The sequence below is a fragment of the Lygodium microphyllum genome, chromosome 16 (genome assembly GCF_053477565.2).
Source record: "Lygodium microphyllum isolate KBCC chromosome 16, Lygodium_microphyllum_v1.1.10, whole genome shotgun sequence".
NCBI classification, from domain to species: domain Eukaryota; kingdom Viridiplantae; phylum Streptophyta; class Polypodiopsida; order Schizaeales; family Lygodiaceae; genus Lygodium; species Lygodium microphyllum.
The window spans coordinates 77,328,042-77,352,598 of NC_141150.1; the positions used below are offsets into that span (position 1 = coordinate 77,328,042).

At 42.2% G+C, this 24,557-nt stretch overlaps 1 protein-coding gene across 5 annotated transcripts in view; it reads left to right on the plus strand.

Annotated features, from left to right (window-relative positions):
* LOC148023003 (uncharacterized) overlaps nucleotides 1-22,926 on the plus strand; it is a 48,279-nt gene extending 25,353 nt beyond the window's left edge. For 2 of the 5 annotated variants that reach the window (XM_087695975.1, XM_087695977.1), the window contains 6 exons: nucleotides 21,734-21,826; nucleotides 21,930-22,028; nucleotides 22,146-22,205; nucleotides 22,363-22,444; nucleotides 22,530-22,613; nucleotides 22,733-22,926. In XM_087695975.1, coding sequence (XP_087552101.1) covers nucleotides 21,734-21,826; nucleotides 21,930-22,028; nucleotides 22,146-22,205; nucleotides 22,363-22,444; nucleotides 22,530-22,613; nucleotides 22,733-22,776 — 462 coding nt within the window. In that variant the 3' untranslated portion in view covers nucleotides 22,777-22,926. Of the gene's footprint in view, nucleotides 1-21,733; nucleotides 21,827-21,929; nucleotides 22,029-22,145; nucleotides 22,206-22,362; nucleotides 22,456-22,529 lie in introns of all 5 variants that reach the window. The other 3 variants (XR_015693595.1, XM_087695976.1, XM_087695978.1) reach the window with 3 other exon arrangements.
* Nucleotides 22,927-24,557: the final 1,631 nt, after the last annotated feature.

Genomic DNA, 24,557 nt, shown 5'->3' on the forward strand with positions numbered 1-24,557 from the left:
AGAACTATTTCTCTTTTGGCTTCATCGTTTTCTGTCTTGGCCTGAGTCATCTTTCATTGGTATCAGAGCCGACAGGTAGTGTCGTGTGGACTTGTGTAGTTCTTCATCGATGGTGTCGTGGTTCGTTTCAGTGACGAGTTGCCAGCCAGGATGCCAGTTGCGTGAGGCTCGCTCGCCAGCGTTTCTGTCGACGGGTTTTGTTTTTTTTTTCGTCGACCTGTCACGAATCCGTGAGGTCGCTGGTCAAAGGTGTTGGGTGACACGTCACGTAAAGTTTGACGTGACGTGTATCTATGTCACGTCACTTATCGAGGGGGCAGCTACCTTTTCACGCGTGTCCGTGAACGCCGTAGGCTGATCGTGGGCCACCGAATCCTGGTCACGCCCGTCCGTGAACGCCCCTCCGTGAACACACCAACGAAACACGCATTCTTCTCCTTTTCACGGGCTGAAGTTGAAGTTATTTTCTGATACGTGTTTGATTAGTCGACTGCGTGTTCGGAATTCTTCTTTTCAGCCTCGACTGCATTTACATCACAAGTACAAGCTCAGCAGAGAGCAAATTCAAGAAAGGGGCATTGATGACCTGCGTGATTATTAAAGAAAGGGATTGAATACTAGTCGTTTCTGCAAAGAAGCTTCATTTCCTGCGTAACCGACTTTGTTCGGGCGATAAAATTTGTTCCTTACTCTTCGGGTTTCTTTCCAAACCAGCAACAACTGCCTTCCATTAAAATCAGGGAAGTACTTTACTTTGTATGCAAATTTCTTATCTTTGTTTCCAATTCCAGTGTATTAATGGCAGAAAAAGGGAAAGAGAGAGTAATGGAAGGTTCTAGTTCTGGGGACCACCCTATGGTAGATCCCCAGGACCCAGAAATGCAAGAAGAACAGTGGGAAGAATTTTTTGCTACACGAGAGCAATTTGATGATCTTATTGCTCGTGTGCAAGCTCAGGGGGTTCAAATGGAATTTTTAACCCAAACACTCACTGAAATAAAATCTCAATTAACTTTATTGTTAGAATGAGATAAAAATAAAATAGAAACCTCCAATGTCCCATCTTCATCGAAAGATTTAGATGTGACTATGCGAGATGCTAAGGAACCCCACTATAAATTGAGGGATAATCCAGTTTTAAAGGATATGAAACCACCTCAATTTCACGGGGAGGAAAAAGATAGGAATAAAGATACAATCTTTAATTTCCTCCAAAAATGGGAAGATTTACATAAACTAAAAAATACCCCACCACATCTCCAAGCACTGGAGGCTAGTTTAACTTTGGGGCCCAAAGCATATAAGTGGTGGCGAACTTTAAAGGAGGCAAATAAAATACCTGAAACTTGGGCTCAATTTGAATCCGTCTTTTTGAAAGAATTCCTTCCTGAAAACGAAATGGAAAGAAATTGGGAAGATTGGGATTATGTCAGACAAAAGGGAAGACCCCTGCTGACATATCTGGAGGAATATCGTGAGATAATCCTCAAATTGGAAGGAATAGATGAATTCCAAAAAACAAGAGGATTCATTAGGGGACTAGATAAAGCCTGTAAAAAGGAAGTAAAAAGGAGTTTACCTAAGACGCTGGAAGAGGCAATTAAATCTGCATTAATTCATGAAGATAGTATGTGTCCAGGTACACTCACTAGTCTCACTGATACGGAACCCAAGTCTAAGGAATTGGAAACCTCAAAATTTGTGGGCAAATTTAAAAGGAAAATACCATTCTTTAAGGGTAAAAAACAACCTTTTAAAAAGAAACCATATATGAGGCCAAAGTTAAGTCCTGATGACTTTGATAAGGCCAAAAAAGAAAAGTTGTGTTTCAATTGCCTATCCCCTAACCATGCTGCTTGGAATTGCCCTCAAAAGAAAAAGGGGGAAGACAAAGGAATGGATAAGGACAAGGGCAAGGGAAAAGAAAAACAAATCCATGTAGTGCAGACCTTAGAATTAAAGGGCCATGAAAAGTACAAATCTTTAGAGGTCTTGCACATGGATGTACAACATAAGTGCTGTATGTCAACTTCTATGTGGCAGCCTACTTTTGGGCCACATGATTTACTTAGAGTACATGGATTGATAGCTGGAAAGAGGGTTCGAGTCATGATTGATGACTCTGCCACACATAATTTTATAAATTATGCACTTGTCAAAAAATTGAAACTTCCCCAACAAAAGAGTAGGCATCAATATGTTGTTCGTATGATGCAAGGCGAAGACAATAAAATATGGGATACAATGGTATCCAATTTGGAAATTGAGATTCAAGGATATAAAGATAAACTTGATTTCCAAATTATGAATATGGAAAGAGCTGATATTGCTCTAGGGAGGGAATGGGGATTGAACCATCCTTAAAACGTAGTTATCACCATAATACACTGGAATTTGAAAGGGATGGTAAGACTTTTGTCATTCAAGGTGAACATAAAGTATCTGATAATGCTTTGCTGTGTTCTACTAAAGTTCAGAAGCTGATAAAGAAGGAAGTTTGTGAGGTATATATGTTATGGTCTCTTCCTGTACAGAACGCTTTTACTTTCTGTAATATAAAGCAACAATTTTCTTATGTTTGCGAGTTGAATGTTAATAATGAATTAAGTAGTTTGTTAGATGATTTTAAAGATGTGTTTCCTTCTAATTTACCAAGTGGCCTTCCACCAGATAGGGATGATATAAATCACCCAATTGACATAAATAAGGATACACACCCTATTTCTAAACCACCGTATAGGTTAAGTGAAACACAGCATCAAGAAGTTGAAAGACAAATTAAGGATTACCTGGATAAAGGGTTTATTCAACCCAGTAATTCACCTTGGGCTTCACCAATTTTATTGGTAGAGAAAAAAGACGGTTCTATGCGACTTTGTGTTGACTATAGAGCACTTAATAAAATAACGGTGAAGAATAAATTTCCTATGCCCAGAATGGAAGATCTTTTTGATCAATTGCAAGGGGCAAAATTCTTCACAAAGATAGATTTAAGATCAGGTTATCACCAAGTAAGAATTAAGGCACAAGATGTTCCCAAGACAGCCTTTCGTACTAGATACGGGCATTATGATTTTTTGGTGATGCCTTTTGGCCTCACTAATGCTCCAGCTACCTTTATGAAGCTGATGAATAGTGTTTTACGGCCCTATCTAGGACATTTTGTAGTAGTCTTCTTGGATGATATCTTGATCTTTAGTAAATCAAGAGAAGAACATTTGGAACACTTACAATTAGTATTCCAACTGTTAAGAACACATTCCCTTTATGCAAAGAAAACTAAATGTGAATTCTTTGCACAAGAGGTCAAATATTTGGGGCATATTATCTCGAAAGAGGGAATCAACATGGATCCAGAAAAAGTAAGGGCAATTATTGAATGGCCACCTCCAAGGAACCTGGAAGAGCTGCAGATCTTCCTAGGTTTATCTGGATTTTATCATAGATTCATTCGAGATTATGTCAAAATAGCTGTTCTAATGACAGACCAACTTAAAGGGAAAGGAAAAAGTTTTAATTGGGGAACAGACCAAAATGAAAGTTTTCAAAAACTTAAGGTAGCTATTGCTACAGCTCCAGTATTATTAATAGTGGATCCCAATAAACCATTTGTGGTTGAAGCTGATGCCAGTGATAAGGCAATAGGTGCGGTCTTATTACAAGAAGGTCGACCAGTTGCTTTTGAAAGCAAGAAATTAGACTGTGCAAAACAGAATTATTCTGTTTATGAGAGGGAGCTGTATGCAATAGTACATGCAATGAAGAAATGGAGGCACTATCTGTACGGTGCCAAACTTTTGATTTTATCGGATCATGAAAGCATTAAGTGGCTTAATGATCAACTGGATTTACACGGGCGTAAAGCCAGATGGGCCGAACTCCTCCAAGAGTTCGACTATGAGATAAGATATAGAAAAGGAAAGTATAATATAGTAGCTGATGCACTCAGCAGAATGCCCATCATTAATGAATTGAGTTTTACTCAGTTCACTTCCAACTTGCTTGAATCTTTAAAAGGGAAATGCCAGGTTGATCCGGCATATTCCAATATATGGGAAGCAATAAAAAATGGGGATCCAAATGAAAGTGCTTCTATTGAGGAAGGAATATCTGAGGATGTTCAACAAGGAAATGGAGCATCAGGGGTTGCTCAAACTCGATTCAAGTGGAAGAATTTTACCATTGATAATGGTTATTTACTCTACAAGGGTAGGGTATGTGTCCCGAAAGATACAGAAATAAGGCACCAGATACTCTTTTAGTGTCATGATACCCCTAGCGCGGGACATCCAGGAGTTAATAAGACTTATAGTCTTATTAAAAGGCAGTTCTATTGGCCTGGAATGAATAAGGACGTCCTTGACTATGTGGTCAAATGTAATAAATGCCAGGTTAATAAAGCTGAAAGACTGAAAATGGGAGGACTTCTCCATCCACTAGAAATTCCTTCGGGAAAATGGGAGAGTATCTCCATGGACTTTATTGTTGCTTTACCTAGAACACAGAGGGGGCACGACTCTGTGTGGGTGATTGTGGATAGGTTAACCAAAATGGCTAGGTTCATTCCAACTTCAACTGATGTTAAAACACCAGAATTGGCTAGATTGTTCGTAGAGAACATATACCGATTGTATGGCCTTCCGGCAAATATAGTTTCTGATCGGGATAGAAAATTTGATAGCCATTTTTGGCGTGCGGTATTTAGGAAATTGGATACTAAACTTAGCATGAGTACGGCGAATCATCCGCAAACAGATGGGCAAACTGAAAGGGTTAACCAAATTCTTGAAGATATGCTTAGGGTATATGTGAGTAAAAGGCAAACTAATTGGGAAGAGTATTTAACGATAGCAGAGTTTGCATATAACAGTGCCAAGCACTCTTCCACTGGATATAGTCCATTTATGTTAATGTATGGGTTTCAGCCCAGAGCTCCTTTTGCAGTAGGACTGCATAAGGAAAAGGTTCAGGCAGCTAAAGACTTTTTGGAGGATATGAATAGTATGTTAAAATTTGCTCAAGAAAATATTAAAAAGGCTCAAAATCGAGCTAGAGCATATGCAGATCCTCACCGAAGAGACATCTCCTTTGAAGAAGGAGAATTGGTCTATCTTAAGGTGCCTCAACAAACTAAAACTATGAAAAAGGGACAATGTCCAAAGCTTTCACCAAGGTATTGTGGTCCTTTCATAATACTTAAAAAGGTGGGAGAATTGGCTTACAAGCTCCAGCTACCTGCTGGTAGTAAAATACATCCAGTTTTTCATGTAAGTAAATTAAGGAAGAAGCTGGGTGATTTGGATAATCTAATCTTAAATGATGATATTGAGGAGCTATTCAATGACCAATCTAATCCACATGAACCAGAAAAAATATTAAATGTTCGTAATAGACGAACAAGGAATACTATTTACCAAGAATGTTTGGTTAAGTGGAAAGATTGTTCAGAAGAAAGCTCAACATGGGAGTGAGTAAGTACTTTAACGAAAAGGTTTCCCGATTTACAGTTAGACCTTCCAAGTATCGTTTTCGAGGATGAACCCGATTCTTAAGGGGAAGGAAATGTGACATTAATGTGATATTAAAAGTGATATTTAATGTAACATTAAGGTCACAAATATTGAATGTGACATTAAAGTGACATTTAATGTAACATTAAGGTAAATCTAGAGGAACACTCACGAGGATGACCGTCCGGGCTCTTGGGCGCCCGAACGGGGTTAAGGGGAGCCTAGAGAGTAAGAGAGTCCAAGAATAGTAGGACTCACCAAAAGTGGACGGCTGGCAGAGGAAACGGGGAGAGAGGTGCCAGCACTTATCTAGGCGTGGTTGGGAGGAGAAACGGATCACTCGTGCTCACGGAGGAGAACTATTTCTCTTCTGGCTTCATCGTTTTCTGTCTTGGTCTGAGTCATCTTTCAGCCGCATTGGTACATCCGGCTTACAAGTCGCCGGCGGTCATGGATGATAGAAAGTTCCGTTCGGACCAACTTGCTTATTTGACTCATGTGGTCCCTGTGGATAATCACAATGTAGTGCTGGAGGAGCTAGGATACTATATAAATGGGAGAGGGCATGTGGCTTTTGCTTCTCCCACTTGTTGGAATAGAGAGTCACTTGTGAAGCCTTTATTTTGGTGGCAAAACTTTGGATATGCATTGGAGACCCTTCATCCCTTAGCCATAAGGATCCTTACCCAAGATTGCTTTTTGGGTGCATCTAAGAGAAACTAGAGTGCCTATTCTCTCATTCACACAAAGATTCGCAATCGGCTTAGTACACGACAGCTAGAGTACCTAGTCTATTACTGCACTAACTTACGCACGATGAGGGCTATGACGAGTATGGGTAGTCCAAAGCAGGTAAAGTTTAAACACTTAACCATAACATTTAAAATTTGTTATTTAAAACAAATTTGAAGTTTATACTTTACAATTTAGACTTTAGTATTTACAATCTTACGTGCGTCGCTGCATTGTGTAGGTGAATGTTGATGATTATGGTTACCTCATTAGTGAGGATCAGTATGAGTGTATTTCATCATCCAATGCCAAGGAGTCGTCTTTAGACTCTCTCGATGAGCACTCAGACGGTTCTGATGATGATGATAGTGATGCCTCATCATAGATTCATAGGTCTCTCTCTTTGTTGTATCAGATATACTAGACCGTACTTGTATCGCATGTTTTGCACAAACCATGCGACCGTGATGGTCACCCTCATGCATTCATCTTATTCTGTAATGAAATGGCTATTTCCACTTTAAACATGTATTCTATGATCTATTGTTTAATGATTTATGCTTTTTGAATTTTAAAAAATCATCTTAAATTTTTTTTCGTACTAATATCATATTGTACCTTAGAAAATCATAAGGTATCATTTAGTACTGTATTTTATTGTACCGTACCGTATCATACCTGACAACTATGGAAGAAGGCTTCTTCAACTTCAATGTGCTATGCTCACGGTACATCACAATCACCTTTATCTTTACCTTGAAGAAGGTGACAACTGATGTAGCTTTGCGAACCACCCTCTTCATCCACTTGAGCTTCCCAATGTTCTCCATGAGTAAGTCCAAACAATGACTTGTACATGGAGTCCATACAATTATGGGAAACTCGGTCTCAAGCAAATAGCCCATGCGTTGATAATTCAATGCATTGTTAGTAACAACTTGCACCACATTCGAGGGGCTCACCTACAACCACAATTTACAAATTAGGAGTATACTAACAATACTTGGAGGTTAGAGAGAGAAAGAGAGTTAAGTCTTTCAAGATTCAAGAATGAAGAGAGATGGGGGTTAGGTCCCGAGAGGAAAGAGAGAATCGAGATAGATATTAGAGAGAAATTAGAATAGGGAGATAGATAGTTATGTATAAATCAATTATGATGTAGGAACTAAAGAAAGTGATGACCATGCCACACAGGAATAGGGTTTTTCAGCTTTGATTTAGTGCTGTTTGTGGGACTGTTTTATTGCTCAAATGATGCCAGGGAAAAAGGGATGTTGTTCTGAATATGCTGGACAATAAGAACAGCAAATACAGAGTTCTATAGACTGCAATTCTGCACATGAATCATTGAGTTATGGTCACAGAAAATGCTTTCCTAAAAGGGATGTTGTTCTGGATATGCTGGACAATAAAAATAGTAAATACAAAGTTATACAAACTGCAATTCTGCACAAGAATTATTGAGTTATGGTAATAGAAAATGCTTTCCTAAAAGGAGATGTTGTTTTGGTCATGATGTACTGTCCTTATGCAGCTGGGATTTACTCAGAAAAGATGAAAACCAACTATTCATAGGTTATGTATTTTGGAACATTTCATTTTTGTAACTTTCCATCTTTTAATTGATAAAGAAATACCGAGAGGGGCGCTGGTGAGCAAGGGAGTGAGGTCTCTGTTTGTGTGTGTGTGTGAAAAGACCAAGTGTTAATTGAAGGAACTACCGCTTTATGTGAGTCATAGACCGGTTCCAGTGCAGGATAGTGTGTGGGAGTGTATAGTTGGAAAAGGGGGTGAGATGAGGTATCCAAGGCTTCCCACCCCCCAAAAGTGCCATGTAGGTGAAACATGCTAGATTAAAGCACAAGCAGAACGCTGGAGGAGTCATAGATACGGTGGCTAGAAACGGCTTGTTTTTTTGTACGGGCAAGTATGGTACCGTACGGTATGATTAGTATCGTACGACATACGGAGACTTCTATGACTATTACTCTTGCTATGTCACAAGCAGAGTTAATGGCATGCTCGCACGGGGCATGTTAACTATGGCAGTTTGATGCTTATGCAACGTACTCAGGTGGTAGATGGTTTACCTCTCTTAGAGAGGCCTTCTGAGCATATTGGTGAGGGATTCATTTTGGAAAAAATGCATAGGTTCTCTTTTCCTCATGATGTTACTTTTAAGGCAATGGCCAGGTTACAGATTATGCATTCGGATATATGTGGACCTATGCAGACAAAGTCATTGGGTGGATGTTATTATTTCGTCACCTTCATTGATGGCTTTACTCGTTGCTAGTGGGTCTATTTCTTGGTAAAAAAGTCAAAAGTGTATGATGCATTTTTGGCTTTTATTGCACTTGGGGAAAATCAATTTGGCTATCGGATTAAGACTCTCCGTTTGGACTGAGGAGGGGGGGCAATACATGTCTTCTTTGCTGAATAATTTTTTGAAGCAAAAAGACATTGCATATCAGTATACTACTACATATACTCCACAGCTGAATGGGGTTGCAAAAAGGAAAAATTGGTCACTCGTGGAGATGGCTAGATGTATGCTGAAAGCTAAAAATTTACCACATGGTTTTTGGATGAAAGCAACTATGTTTGTTTATCACGTTTTGAATAAGTGCCCTACTAAGGCAATGAAAAATGACTGCCTTTTGAGGCTTGGAACAATCGTAAACCTTCAATTAGCCACTTTTGTACTTTTGGGTGTCTTGCATATGCTCATATTTCCAAAGTATTGAGAAAGAAGTTGGGCAAAAATGTTATCAAGTGCATATTTGTGGGGTACAACAATGAGAGCAAAGGGTACAGATTGTACAATCTTGTTTCCAAGAAAGTCATTGTCAATAGGGATGTGATTTTTTATGAAAAATCAGAATTATCTCTTATTGGTTTTGACACATATCAGGCTGCAAATGATGTGTTTGAAGGGTTGCTGCCTATTTCTTTTGGTGATACAGCTGGAGCTTTATTAAATGAACAAAATGTTCAGCCATGTGCTTCATTAAACAATTCAGAAACTCAGCCTATGGTTGATCTGAATATTCAGCAAGATGCTGAATTTGAGGTTCATCAAGAGCATGTACATAATCAGGAGGCTATACAAATACCTAGACGATACTTGCAGACTTTAAAAGGCAGTCATTTGGATGCTCCTCTTGTTGGTCATACTAGAAGGCAAGTACGTTTGCATGATCATGCTAACACAATGGAGTTTGTTATGGTAGCAAACACACTTGATGATGAGGAGCTTGATTGTTTTGAAGATGCACAATAGAGTGTGCATTGGATGGCAGCAATACATATTGAATTTGATTCTATCTTTAAGAATCAAACATAGGATTTAGTTATATTGCTTGTTGGAAAGAAAGCCATTGGTACTAAATGGATCTATAAGTTGAAAAGAAAAGCAGATGGATCCATTGATAAATACAAAGCCAAGCTTGTGGCAAAAGGCTATGCGCAAAAGAAGGGCATTGATTATGAGGAGACATTTGCTCCTACATCCCATATGGCCACCATTAGGTGTATGGTTGCTTTGGCTGCCCATTATGGTTGGATTGTGCACCAGCTTAATATTGAAACTGCATTTTTACATGGGGAACTTCAAGAAGAAGTGTATGTACAACAGCCCATTGGTTTTGCAGTTGAAGGATCCGAACACTTGGTATGCAAGTTAAAAAAGGCTTTGTATGGTTTGAAGCAAGCTCCACAAGCTTGGTATTCAAAAGATGCTTTTTTACTCAGCCAAGGGTTCATTAATAGCCCATCAAAGTCTACTCTTTACATATGCAAAGAGGGGGAATCCTTGTTGGTCATTTGTCTTTATGTGGATAATCTTCTACTCATAGGGAAACATGCTGATCAGATTTCAGCATTCAAGAAAAATTTGCAGCAAACTTTTGAAATGTCAGACTTGGAGCCTTTGCATTACTATTTGGGTATTCAAATTATTCATGATGCTAGAGGCATTGGATCGTCATAGTCCAAATATATTGGTAAACTCCTTGAGAGTTGGCTTCCAGGATTGCAAGCCAGTTAGCACATCGATGGAGATTGGACTCAAGTTGTCTTTGCATAATGATAGTGATTTGTTTAACATTCATACAAATGCTCCAGCAATTGAATGCCTCATTTATTTATACATCATAAGGCCAGATATTCAGTTTACAGTTTTAGCCTTAAGCAGATATATGCACGGCCCACGCATGCCACATTGCCAAGCTGTGAAGCATGTTTTTCGTTACCTGCAAGGTACTAGGACTCTTGGATTACTTTATGCCGAGGGGGAACCACTGCAAGTACATGCTTACAGTGATTCAGATTGGGCTAGTAATTTTGATTCATGCCACTCCGCAATTGGAAACTATTTCTTTCTTGGCTCATCTTGCATTTCTTGGCTTAGCAAGAAACAATCCACCGTTGCCACATCATCTTGTGAAGCTGAATACAAGGGCAGATTTCACTACTAGAGTTGAATCTATATGGCTAAGATGTTTATTGGTTGATCTTGATATATTTGTCACGGAGTCTACTCTATTTACAGACAGTTAGAGTGCCATTGGAGTGGCACGGAACCCAATGTTTCATGCATGCATGAAACACACTGAGATATATTATCACTTTGTCAGAGAGAGACTACATGCGAGGGATTGCCTATTGTCCTACCAGACATCTTCACCAAAGCTCTTCATCGCGACATATTAGAAGCATTTCTCAATTCTTTAAATTTGATCTCGTTTGGTCGATGATCTTTGTACTTTTCACTCCAATGGGGTTTGTTGGGTTTGACTCATGCCTACTCTCATAGAGGAGTGTCGATGATCGGCAGTAGGACACTAGGGCACTTTTTACTCTCCATAAGAGAGGTTTTTTCCCCCAATCACATTGTTCTCTATTTGTGTGTTTATGTTACACAGTTTGGTCACTTACTACACTTTTTACACTTTCGGATGTGAACGTACCTTACGGCACTTACACAACCCTAAGGTCTAAGGGTTGTGCTTTGTACTCTCTCTCTCTCTATTGTGAACCATGTACTCTTAGCTGAGAGCTTCCATCTCCATCCTCACAAAATCAACCTTCAGTTTTACAATTTTTCATTTGTTGGTCCTAGGAGCAGCACATCATCATTAATCCTCCTTGATACAAAGGGTGCTCTCATTGGACCACTTTTCAGATTCCTACTAGTTGAACAATCATCTATCTTGGGATACCATGCACTTGAAGCTTGCTTTCAAGTCACACAAGGCCTTTTGTGGCTTATTTTATGCCCTTGTCATGGCATTTCAAAACCCAGAGGCTGTACCACATGCAGCTCTTCTTGAATATCAATATTTAAGAATGCCATCTTTATATTTTGTGGCAAAAAATGTGTGGCCGATTAAATTACTCATAAGAAAATACAACGAAGTACAAATGCTCAATAGTCTAGTTGGAGCTGTCTGCAAATCAAATCATGTATACAAGGACTCTTAGGGGTGGTTTAAGGGGGGATAAGGGGAAGAAGCCATGGTGGCGCATAACACCACCAGGGTCTGCCATCCTGTAAAGCGAAGAACATGCCATGACAATCCCAAGTGTTAAGGAACTGTTGCAGAATCTCCCATTGATGTCAAGAGTCCCTTGAAGCTGCTTCCAACTGCCTCTGAGGGAGTGAATAATGGATGGCAAGAGCTCAGCCAAATTCTATTAATGACATCTTGGAGAAAATCCCCCTGAGGTGAAATTCAGTGCACATGGATCCCTGTAAAGAACTGTTGACTACATCATAGATACCATGGTTGTGAAAACAACCAGTCTAGTGAGCTATAATGCCAGACCATACAAGGGGTTAGGTGAAAAAGGGTTCTGGAATCCCAAGTCCACAAGAAGGCATCTCTTTGGCTCCTTATCCTCTTAGAACCACCCTGCAGCCTCTTCTATCTCTCATGGAGAGCGCGGTTGATCTCTGTCCAGATCCCCAAGAGCTTCTACAGCGGAGATGTCATGGAGGTCTATAGCATGGCTACACCTTGTAGTCCAAATGTACTAGGCAATAATGCTCGCAATCAGCTCCCAATTATGATAGTGTCCCAGAGTCCATTGTGCTTGTGAGTAATTTGGAGTGAGGATCATGCTCAAATACTGACCGATGATGAGAAACTAGTGGTTCCTTGGAAAGTCCTTAGATCCACATATTGAACCAAATCTAGATCCCCCTAGCTCACCCCATAGTCTTTGTTGTCTTATGGAAGACCATTGTGAGGGCTCTCCTCCCCACCCCTTGAGCTTTGGGAGAGTCCCATTGATAGTGCCTTTGTGTCTCCTCTAGCTCACCACATCTAACACGTGCCACCGGAGCCTTACCATGTGGCAAATAACCTTTTTTGTTTTGAAACTATGGAGAGAGGATTTGTTCTCAAACCTGTATAAACACAACCCTTTTTGCACCTACCTATATGCTGTGTAAACTTATGATAATGTCACCTACGTTGACTCTTAGGCTCAATTAATAAACATGTACTTCCATTACATACAATAAATTTATAGCTGGTTATGTTTATGAAGGATTATGTATTCTAAAATCAATTTTGTGATTCAATTATGTCTTAAGTTCATGTATTCAATTCATTTACATTATGCAAATCATATTACATTAACTTTCAATTATGTCTTAAGTTCATGTATTCAATTCATTTACATTATGCAAATCATATTACATTATCTAAAGTTAAACTAACTTATGATATGCCATTGATTTGTGCACATGTCATCAGTATCTAAAACTGAAGAGAAATCATCACATTATACAGATATATGCAGAACAACTATATGTATATTTTTTTTGCAAGTAAAATGTGGCTGATTATATTACTCAAAAAACTGATTACAACAGAGTGCTCATGCTCAGAAGCCATGGGGATGGGGGTATATTGCCAACTGGGGCTGCCTGCTTGCATCACGAAGAATAGACCCTGGGCGCCCCAAGTGCGCATGAAGTGATCTCAGAGCTCTTGACGAGCCTTGGACTTGCTGTGCACCTGATCCCATCGGCCGCAGAGGGAGTGGATGATGGAGGTCTAGAGCTCTGCTAAGGTCGCATGTGCTGAAAGTCTCTCTCCGCCGAAAGCCTCCTGACACCGCACCTTTCAAATATGCCATCCAGTAAGACTCCCTATGATCTTCCATACCTCTGAGCGGTCTGCTGTGGGCTCTAGTACCTGGCGGATGGGTAGAGCCTCCAAACCGACCACTGCATACGACCCTGCCTCGATAATGAATATCGTGTCCTGCATCCCGGCCTCATACAGAAGGTGACGGCCCTGGCTAACAGAAAGCTCCCCACGAGATACATCCAAGGCTGGGTAATATACGGCGAAGGATGCGGCATGCTCCTCTCCACACGAACTACATCTCCTTACATGACCAAAGGCAGTGCTTTGGGGTTTCTAGAGGTTGCTGCTGTGTGCAGTGCTTACAACCTCTCTCCTACATCTGGGCAAGCCAACTTCCCACCGCCAAGCCTCCATGTGCCACCAGCCATGTGAAATACGACACCCTTCTTGGCCTCTAGCTATTCCATAGGCGGCACCAAAAGGTCCGTCAGAAGGGCTCCATGATGCTGTGCTCCGCCCAGTGCCTAGTCCATATCCTCCTGCATGAGTACATGTCTGCCAATCCTGGCAGTGTACTCTAGGAACCTAGGTGGCTTCTTGGCGACCGCAGAGGTCAGCCATAGCCACTCTCCTAGATCCCACTCCAGCTCATCAAGTGGTCCACCCTCCTAGATCTTTAAGGCGCCACTCCCTGAGCTCCTTCCAAAAAACATTGGGATCCAGTCGCCATGTCTTCCCTTGAAGGCCCACCACCCGAATCCTCCTCTATGAAAGGGCAGAAATCCCCTCATCCTGCTGCCGTCTGTCAAGGGCGAGGCGTCCCCCCTTCTGAACGGGGAAGAAAGTCCCTACAGGGTGCCACCCACTCTACCTGCCACCTGAAGGGGGATGCTTGTTGGTGAATATCTAGCTGCCTATAACTCCCCGGGCTCTATCAGCTCTCGTATCAGGGGAGCAAACCACTCCAGAGATATTGCTACGTCTATCTCCCTTCTCCTCAACTCCACTCCTCTCTGGCAGCCTGATACTCACTACAACACCTCCTCGTCCGCCATCCTGTACAGCTCTCGCCATGTCTTGATGGTACGAGCCGTAGGCCGGCCTCCCACCCAGGCCTCCCACCCAGTCCACTGGATGTGGGGGCGCTCACCTATCTATGCCTCTTCCCGATCCTTGACCTGGGGGTTTCAGATCACCGACTGACGTTTTATCTCCTCCTGGCAACCTGGGGGACTCTGGATTAGGGCCTTACAGAGGTCCTGCCACACACGGAGTAAGTTACGAAGAAAAGGTGATCTGGGCTGACATGAAGATCCATCTCAAGGATGGCCTCCACTCACCGCCAAGCCTCGGTCTACAGTCCTGGAGGCCCTCCTGCAATAAGACCTTTCAGGTCTGCTCGCCGCCTGGTGTGAGACCGCGGACAACTAGCTTGCCCAAGAGGGCCATACTCTGATACTTTGGGTCGATGATCCCAAGCCCTCACTCTGACCTGTGTCGTATGATGGTCGCCCATGCCACCTTGGCCTTGGAGTTCGTGGAACCATCAGACCCTAACCAAAGGAAATTTCGCACTAGGCAGCGAAGCTGCACTACGCACGATGAGGAGAAGCACCAATACGAGGCGATGTATCAGGCCGTCGCTAGAAGGACCTGGTTAACCACAAGGGCTCGTCCGGCTAGTGAGAGGCAGACCGGGCTCCAGTAGGTCAGTTTCCTCCGAATAGAATCAAGAACAGGAAGAAACTGGTGGATAGGAGTGATGTCGAGTCCCATTTGGAACCCTAGGTTCCGGACGGTCTGCCCTCTGCTCATCCATCTAAATCCTAGGTGGACGCTCCACTCCGTGCTAGAGTCCGGGTCTATGAGGAAACTAACTGACTTTCGCCAGTTGATCTTCGCTCTCGCTGCAGAATAGAATACGTCAAGGGCCAGCCTCACTCTCTCCAGCATCAACTCATCGTCCTCTATATAGAGGGCTGTATCATCTGCGTACTCTGAGTCTAATAACTCAGTCTCCTCTCTTACTGGAAGTCGGAGGCCGCGTAATCCGCTCACACGTGACCTAAGAAAGTGAGACATTGCCTCTACGAAGAGTAGAAACAGGTATGGGGCTAGGGGGCAACCTTATCGAACCGATCTCTCCAGCCGAAACTCCTCCCCTCGCCTTCCGCCTATGAGAACCCTGCTGGTGGATGATCTATATAGGGCGAAGACCCCACTAATCCAAGCCTGGGGGGATCCCAACCTCACCATGGTGCCCTCTAGGAAATCCCAGTCCACCCTGTCATAAACTTTCTCGAAATCCAAGAGTAGTACGGTCCGTCTCTGCCCACTGTGCTGAGCCGAGTCTGTCGCCTCAAAGAAGGTAAATACATTGTCTAGGATCCTCCTATCTTGGACAAAGTGTGTCTGAGTGTCATGGATGATATCTGGAAGCACGGGGCGTAGTTGCCTGCCAGTCATCTTTGCCAGTGCCTTATAGGCCATTGATAATAAGGTGATCGGTCTCCACTGGGAAAGCTCCAACTGGTCTCCCCCTTTGGGGAGAAGACTGATAAGGCCTGCCGAGAGACTCCCTGGCATCTGTCTTGAAGTGAAAATCTCCTGGAAGGCCATCAGTAGGGGTCCTTCACCACTTTTCAGTAGGTAGTGAAGAAGGCCTTAGAGAGGCCATCCTCCCTCGGGCATTTCTGCCCATCCTGTGTATGGAAAGCCTCCTCTAGTTCCTTCTCTGTGAAGGGGGCGAGGAGGGAGTGCCCCATCTCCTTTGTGACGAGGGATGGGATGTGATCCCATACCTACTGTCTACATCTCTGTCCTTTAGCTGAAGCTGTCTCCTGCTGGAAAAGGCGTGTGTAATAGTTGGTGGCAATCTCCATCACCTCGTCTGGGCTAGAACGGGTCCTCCCATACTAATCCTGGAGGTTGCGTATCTGCACTCTTATGGTGCGAGGTTGGTGCACTTGGAAGAACTCTCTACACATCGTGTCTCCCTTCCGCACCCAGAAAGTTGTTGAGGTTCGGAAAGAGAACTCCGAGCGCCTGTCCTCTAGGCCAGCAATGGCTGCTTGCGTGCACAGCTCCTGTGCGTGGAGGGTGGGGTCCCTTGGTGCCTCCTGCAATAATATCTGCATGGCTGCAAGGTCCCGTCGGAGTGCTCTCTCCTCCTCCCAGCTCTGTTGCCTGGCCAGTATGACTGCCTCTTGGCAGATTCTGCTCAACTCTACTAGGATCTCTGCAACCTCCTCTGCTATTCGGTTCCTCCTACCCCACTCTCTGGTCCAAATCTGCTCTCTGTCTCGTCACCTCCTCCCTCCTATAGATCGAGTCAGGAATCCGACAGGATTGTGTGTCTAGGGCGGATGCTGGGGGGTCAAATGTCAGGAGAACCGGCCAGTGATCGGACAACGTGGTGCTTGCCAATGTCTCAATCTGGCCTCCACGAGAGCCTCCCCACTCTCCCACATAAAACCTGTCCAACCACTCCAATAGATCACCTAGCCGCCTGTATCCCCAAGAGAAGTCCAACAACCTCTCCTTGTTGTGGAAGGCAAGGTCTCTCTAGGCATCGCGTGCTCCAACTGCCAGCAAAAAGACCTCCCATGCCTCTTGCTCCTCCCCAGCCATGCTCTGGTAGTTACTGCCTCTGCCCTACTAGTCCTCCAAAGTCTCTAGATTGTTGAAGTCTCCTCCAACGATCCAGGAGTCCACCTCTGGGAGTCCATCCGCTATCTCCACCCAGAACCTGCTGCGTGCCCTAACCTCCGTAGGGCCATAGACATTGAGTACTCCAAGGCACGAGTCCCCAATATCCAATCTGACCCATAGAACCCTCCCTGCCACTATCGTCCCGTGATCTCGTACACAGGTGGTGAGACTTGGGGCAATAGAGGTGCATACGCCTCCACTCCTGCCGTGGGCACCTATGGCGTACTCCCAGTTAGTGTGTGAGCTGCCCGACACCACCTTCCCTACCCGTTGGGCTTGGGTGGGGGTGAGCTTATGCTCTTGTAGAAGCAAAATGTCGATCCGTTCGGCCAGGGCAGGCTGCAGCTCTTGCCGAACAATCAACTTCCTAGAACCACGTGCCCCACTATAGTGGAGGCTATTCACATTCCGGGATGCTAGGTGTAAACTCATGGGGAAACGTGTGACTAACCGAACAGGCATTTGTTCAGTGTGGAGGTTGTTGATGAGGAGGAGAAACTGTGAGGCATGCAAGTACGCTTTGCCGCCGGTCTGGACGGCGAACTCCAGTCACCCATGGTGGCCCTCGGTCGGACCATAGGGGTGATAGATGCTCCAGGTGATACTATCAATGCATCTATCAGCCATGCTGAGAGTCGTGACTCGGTACACTGGTAGAAACGGGCCGCCTGTGCTAGGGGCCACTCGATTACGTCCCTCGGAGCTCTCCACTATGGAGGGGCTCGAAAGATGATGCTCAAGTGTGGGACCTCAGCACCAGCCCACCAGTTAATGTCCATCTGGCTGCCCAGTCACGGCCCGTTGCCTAAAGGAGTGTCCGCTTGCCTCAATCTCTAGGAACTGTGGGATATTCTTAACCTCTTTCACTGCCACCCATACCTTTGGGTCTCCTGCGGCTGTCACTGCGTCCGCGAAGACGTAGGAAGGACCGTGCCAAAGAGCTGTCCAAAGTCTTCCACCAACTGGTGATACTCTATTGCCAAGCCGGGAAAGAGAAGGGTGACCGGTTGCCAAGCCGGGAAAGAGAAGGGTGACCGGGTGCCGAAGAAACCTGTTGTGGAGTGCAAATGCCTCCACAGTGAAGCCACTGTACCAAGGGACCATGCAAATGACCCCCTTCGTGGACGCATAGGGTGAGCTGGCAAGTAACTCCCCAGCTGCGTTTGTCGAGCTGAGCCGAACCATGAAGATCCCTTGGCCCATTAGAACCGCCTCCACGATCTGCGCTGTGCCGATGCGCAGTGTGGAGTGAAGCCAGTCCCAAAGCTGGGCCCTGGTTGGGGAATGTCCTACTACCTGCCCATAAATCATTGTTTCCTTTAGCTTTAACTCTTTCGCTTGAACGGCTAAGAGCTGCTCCTTAGAGAGGACGACATGCAAGGTGTTTGATTGGGGGGCACTCGCTGAGTGCGCCGACGTCTGACCAGAGGTTTCCATTGCGCGTCCCTTTTGAAAAGCTACCAATCATGTTGCGGTGCTGCCTGAGGGGGGAAGTTGCTGCGGGTGGAGGGAGCAATTGTTTAGCTATATGTATATGAGGTGGTGATACTAAAAATTTATCAACCCAATTGTCAAGATGCCTGCATAGGGATGGTTGGTGCTACGTGGCTAGGAGCAGACGAGTGGAGAGGGAGGGTAAGGTTGATGAGGCATTAGCATATGGAAAGGATGTGTGGGGCAGTGCAAGAAAGGCCTGGATAGAGAATTGTGGGGGCCACAAGAATGCCGTAATGGGAGTGGTCTGCATTGGGGAGATTCCTGCTAGGAGGGCGAGGTGGGCTTGCAGTTACTTGTGATCAAGTGTGCATAAGCACCGTTGTGCTCATCAACACTACATGCAAAAATGGCAATAGTGGCCATGATGAACCATGACAAATGTGCGCCCTGCCAAAAAAAAGGCAATAGTGGCCATGATGGACTGTGGATATCATAAATGTGTACTAAGGATTCCATCAACATATATTTTCACAATCTCGATAGTGATTACCCTAAAAATATCAACTTGTGGAGCTTGGACTGCATGATATTGACAAAAGGTTTTATTGGGGACTAGAAGATGATGAAACCCACAATCTCCTATGATGGACTCTCATATGCTATACCCTAGGGGCCAGATTACAAAAGCATGGCCATAGAGATGCTGGTTTCCTTATGGTAGGTGATAGAATGACTTTTTTGCAATACCCTTTTGTGTGTTGTGAGACCTAGAAGCCTTGCTTAAATGTCCACAAAAAGGCACATTAGCAATCCTTTGCAGAATAATGGCATGATTTCATTTGTGGTTGTATCTCAGTTGGTACCCAACTCGGGTTCGGATCTTTTCGATTTCATGCAAGTAGAATCAATGGCACCCATACATCTTGTAGACATTGAAAGCATCTCTGCTTTTGTGGATGGAATTTCTATTGGAGTACAGGGCTACTTAATGATTTCATTTGGAAACAAACAAGCACAGAGTTAATGAACCGGTCAAATGTTTTGGACTAGGGACCATGGTTCCATTCTGTCTGCAGACCAAATCCATATAGTACAATCCGTTCAATCCGGTTGGGACGTGTACAATCCGTCCAGTTTTCGTCCTTTTTTTTAAATGTTGAGTTTGTATTAAAAGCAAAGTGTTTTTTCGCTTTAACTTTTTCCTCTTTATCCTCACTGATCTCTATTTGTACCTCATTTACCACCTCCTTTTCTTCTACCTCTTTCTTACAAGCTCCTCTACTCCTCTCTCTCGAATCTCCTCCATCCACTTCTCTCTACCTCTACATTCCCCTCTTTCTCTTGTATCTCATTCCCTATATGTAGCTCTATTTCTATGTCCTCTTCCTTTTACCTCATGTTATTTCCCTTTCCTTACCTCTACCTATATCTCTATATTCTTTACCCCTATCACAAGGCCTAGGCCTCTTCATGAAGCCTGTGTTACACATAGCTCACCTTGAGGCTTAGCCTTTAGTTTCTCTTTATATCTACTACTTTTTGTACTTGCCACTTGGCACTTGTGACTTGCCATACCATGATCCATCATTGCAACTAGCTTCTTTTTTTGATCCATTGTACATGTTTTCAATCTTATAAATGAAATTGGATCTTGGAAATTATTGTGGCTAGAATCTTGGGTTTACATTTTGTGTCAACCTATCATCATGTTCATGACTCATTGTGGTTTGTAAATTGTATTAGTATTGGATGGATAATGCATTCTCTCATGGGTAGCCACTCTATCAAAATTAAGTCATATTTACAAGTCTAACTCTTAATTTTCTATGTATTTTTTAATGACTGTACAAAATACTGGATTTTATTTGACACTTTTTTGTGTATGTGCGGTACCATACTAAATCCACACACTGGATGGATCGTGTCTCACTACCTTAGACTGTACACACCACAAAACTGCTAGGTAGGAATACCAAATAGTCAAGTACATGAGAATAGCTATCTTATATTGAACTACCAATACACAGCCCCTGACTATTCATAAAGATGCAGTTATATTGCCTTGCCAATTAGGACTCAACATCTCGACAAGTTGGTCAAAAAGACCACGAAGTATTATTGGCAATGTAGATGATCTTCCCTCCACCAAATGAATGGAAGTGGCTTAATACACCTATCCCTGTAGAGCACAACAGCTCAAGGGATGTGATAACCTTGGAAATAAAGTGTGAGATGTTTTACACGCAAGCAAGCCAAATGGTGCTCCTAGCATGTCCATGGTGTATGTAGTATCATTTAGCTATCTAGTGGCTCAAAGTTACTTGTAGATTTGATTTGAAGAAGCAAGACTTGTAATGACAATACTGAGGTTCCTCTAAACAACAGCAAAGTTGGATCCATTTGAGGCACTGTATCAACAAGTAAAAGAACATCTGAAAGTAAATTGCTGTAAATATCAATTACACAACTTCAGCATCAGCCAAGCACATCTAGATGTCTATGGTTTTATATTAAGCATTTCCAGAAACTCTAGAATGTTAACACTTTCAATCATCTAAAGTCTAGCTGTTCACAACTCTAGGGACAGACATTTACACTATGGCCAGGAGTTAATTGCAAACTGTCCAGACTATCCTGAAGGTGGTTTTACGGCAATGTTCGATGGACTTCAATGGCAATCTTGCTGGAGTCCAGTCTAGTGTAATGTATCCTGAACTTACTAGCAAGTTAGACTGGTTCTAGTCTAACATTATACCCTGGACCTTGGTTCTAGTCCAATATTGTTACCTAAAATGTGGGTTCTGGTCCAGTAACACTACCTTGAGTCTACTGTCTAGTGCCACTTGGGTTTTAAAAACGGTACTCTTTGAAGACGTTGTAGAGTAGCTGAAGACATCCATAAGGTCAATGTGTGACTGTGTGTATTGAAGAGTTTGAATGCTAGGAAATGGGCCTTCTGAAACTTTAGGTAGTGTTTTCTTCTTTCTGGTTTACCATACTGCCTTCACATCTTGGCTCAAACTCGAGTCTTGAGTTTGGACATTGGATACTTCTCTTCAGCAGCTGATTATGAGACTTTTACCCAACAAGTTTCTCATCTTCCTCCACTTGTGGTTTGCTCTTGACTATTCTACTTTCTGTGGACAATGATTTACTTTGACTACCATAAGTGAGCTGTTGTGTATCGTTCTGCTAAATTAAATGTTTCCCTCAATGTGATTCTGCTCTGTCTTTTTACAGGCTGATACAGGGTCGCTAATTGCTATCGTGAGAAGTTTGCAGTCTGAACAATCTGCCATTGAATCAATATGTGTCCTTTCTTTCATTGAAGATGCAAGTATTTTTTATGTTGAATGTGGGTCTGCTGCTTTTACTTGTACCCTCATTGGTTTCAGTTTTTTGAGAGCTTATCGTGGTCTCTATTTGTTTTCATTAGGTTACATATAGATTTTTCCCAAGCTGGCTTTCAGGTTTTATCAATGCTTCAAATCTTGGTCCATACGAGCCTAGAAATTCAGAACATCTCCTTGCTGAGGTGCATGATATTGTGTTCCTGGAACAAAAGCAATATTTATGGTCAAGTTCTAAAACCTACGTTCGAAGTATGACTTACTGGGATTAGGACCGATCAAACTATGTTGCTTATTTGCAGATATCAAATTTGAATATCAATGTTTTAAAGTGGGGCAAAACACTCTCTGAAATGGACAAGGTACAATCATTTTGTCGTGCTGCTTAGTGCATCATTTTTTTGTGCTAATGTCAAAATTTTCAAATATCGTGGTCAATCTTTTTGTCTCTCAATCAATTCTACTCAGGTTTTTCTATATTTCTCTCTCTTCAGTAAACACGTCAGTTGTCACTTACAGACCCAACAAGCTCAAGCTCTGGATTCTGTTCGTTCCTCAGCTGAAGAGTTTCTACCAGACGATCCTGCAGCCATTTTTGTTTGTAAGGAAACGGTACAGCTTGCAGGTGAAACTAACCTTTGATATGCTTTTTCTTGCTTGTCTAGGTTAACTATTTATTGCTGCAGTTATATTAGCTGATGGAACTCCAAAGCTGAAGGAGTTTTTAGAAATATACGACTTGCCTCCGAAGGATATACCATTCGAGAATGATATCCTTGTTGACTGTTTTTAGCCTTAATTAATCTTTCTGTGAAAATGATAGGATCATGCAATACTGCCTAGGTGGCTATTGAGCTCTCCTTAGTCTATTGCCCTTGACTTGGTATACATTTGGTATGGCCAATGCCTCACGAGCCCTTTACATGGACATGAAGGGATGCAAGAAGAGGTCTCAGGGTAAAGCTATGTTAAGAGCTGTGTAACTTCCTTAAAACTGAGCAACAACTCTATTCACTGAATGTAAACATGGATAACTTCAAACAACTTTGAACTATTCACTGAATGTAATCTTTGTTTTGACTGCATAGGTATCTTCTACAGTGTATTGTGAGAAGTTTGACAAGGGTGACATTGAAAACTTTTTAAATCTTCAGGGTTTTGCAGAGGTGGTAGGTTGCTATTTTTGCCTCTTTTCAGGAATGCACTATCTTGGTTTTTCTAGTAATGGTAATGCGAGTTCTAGGTGGGTATGAACGCGAATTCTACATTCTCATGGTTTTGTCAAACTTTTTTAAAGTTGACTTGAATGAAACTTCAGTACGACATGACATAGGTGGTGTAAGAAAATATGAAACAATGCTACATGACATACATAGGTGGCATAAGAAAATCTGAGACAAGACAACATGTAGCATGTTCCCATAACTTTTCCTAAAAGGTTTGAAGAACAAAGCTAGGATTGGTCAAATGGGTGTGACTATTGAACTTACAAGCTCCATGATTGGATAACAATGCTTTCCTCTTGTAAAGATTTTCACAATTTCAATCAATTAAAGAGAGACTTAACTTTCATTGGAAATAATGAATTGTAGGTTTCAAGGTAGAAAATGGTATATGGACGAGAGTACAACTATGGCTTTTATTTACATTATTGCTTTGCTTAATAAACTTTTAGACTTTATGATGTGTTTTCATCTACAAGTGTGGAAAGGTGATTGATGCAAATCATTTAGAAGTACATTTACCATTGTGCAAGTAGAATTTTGGCAATCTTATTTATCGAAGTATTTTCCTTTAGTTAAGATAATTTACTTTTTAATTTTGCAACATATGTTGCTTCAACAAATGCATGGATGTATGAAAAGTGGGAGGGCTTCAAGTATTTAATCTCAATTTGCTTGTTGATGTGGATGTCTAATCATCCAATCATTCATGCATTCAAGTTGGAGATAATCAAATATATTCAAAGTGTTAATGACGATTTGAAGAATATCAAAGGACTTAGATTGTAGCTCCTCCTAATTTATATTCTTAGATCTTTCTTTCAATAAATAGCTTTGCACAATATAAAAACAATGTGGTTAGATAAGTATATAATGTCTACATCTTTGGATAAACTCTTGGGACCATATTAGAAGTTATTATAGAAAATTAAAGAAGGTGATTTTTTTCTTTGCAAAGGATTTGAGAATTTCGTGATATCATAAAACATTCCAAGATAGGCAAGTCATATTTGTTTGTAATCCAAAAGATGGAGGAAGAGTATGGATGCACGAATGTCATTGAACTCTTGAGTAAAGTGATGGCCACTTGAATATCCATATGGGTGATGAGGGCTTGAAGTGTTTGTTAGTCCATAGGAAATGGATAGTAGAGCATGCAAGAGAAGCTCTTCAAGATTTATGTAACCATAAAAACGAAGTCTTGATTTTACATAAATAGTGAATTGATTGGAGAATATTTTTTAGCTTTAAAGTGCTGTAACCTTTTCTTACTTTAGTAAAATGAATTTTCCATTGCTTTATCTCGACAGATTTGCATACGAACATTTATTACATTTGAGAAAATAAAAATCACAATACTCAAAGGATATAAAGTACAAAATTTATTGAAAAGATCTTAATTTCATTTGATACTAAGCATTGCACAAGAATTGATATAGAAATTTACATAGAACAAATATATACTCCTCAATAAAACTTCTTTACTCCTTT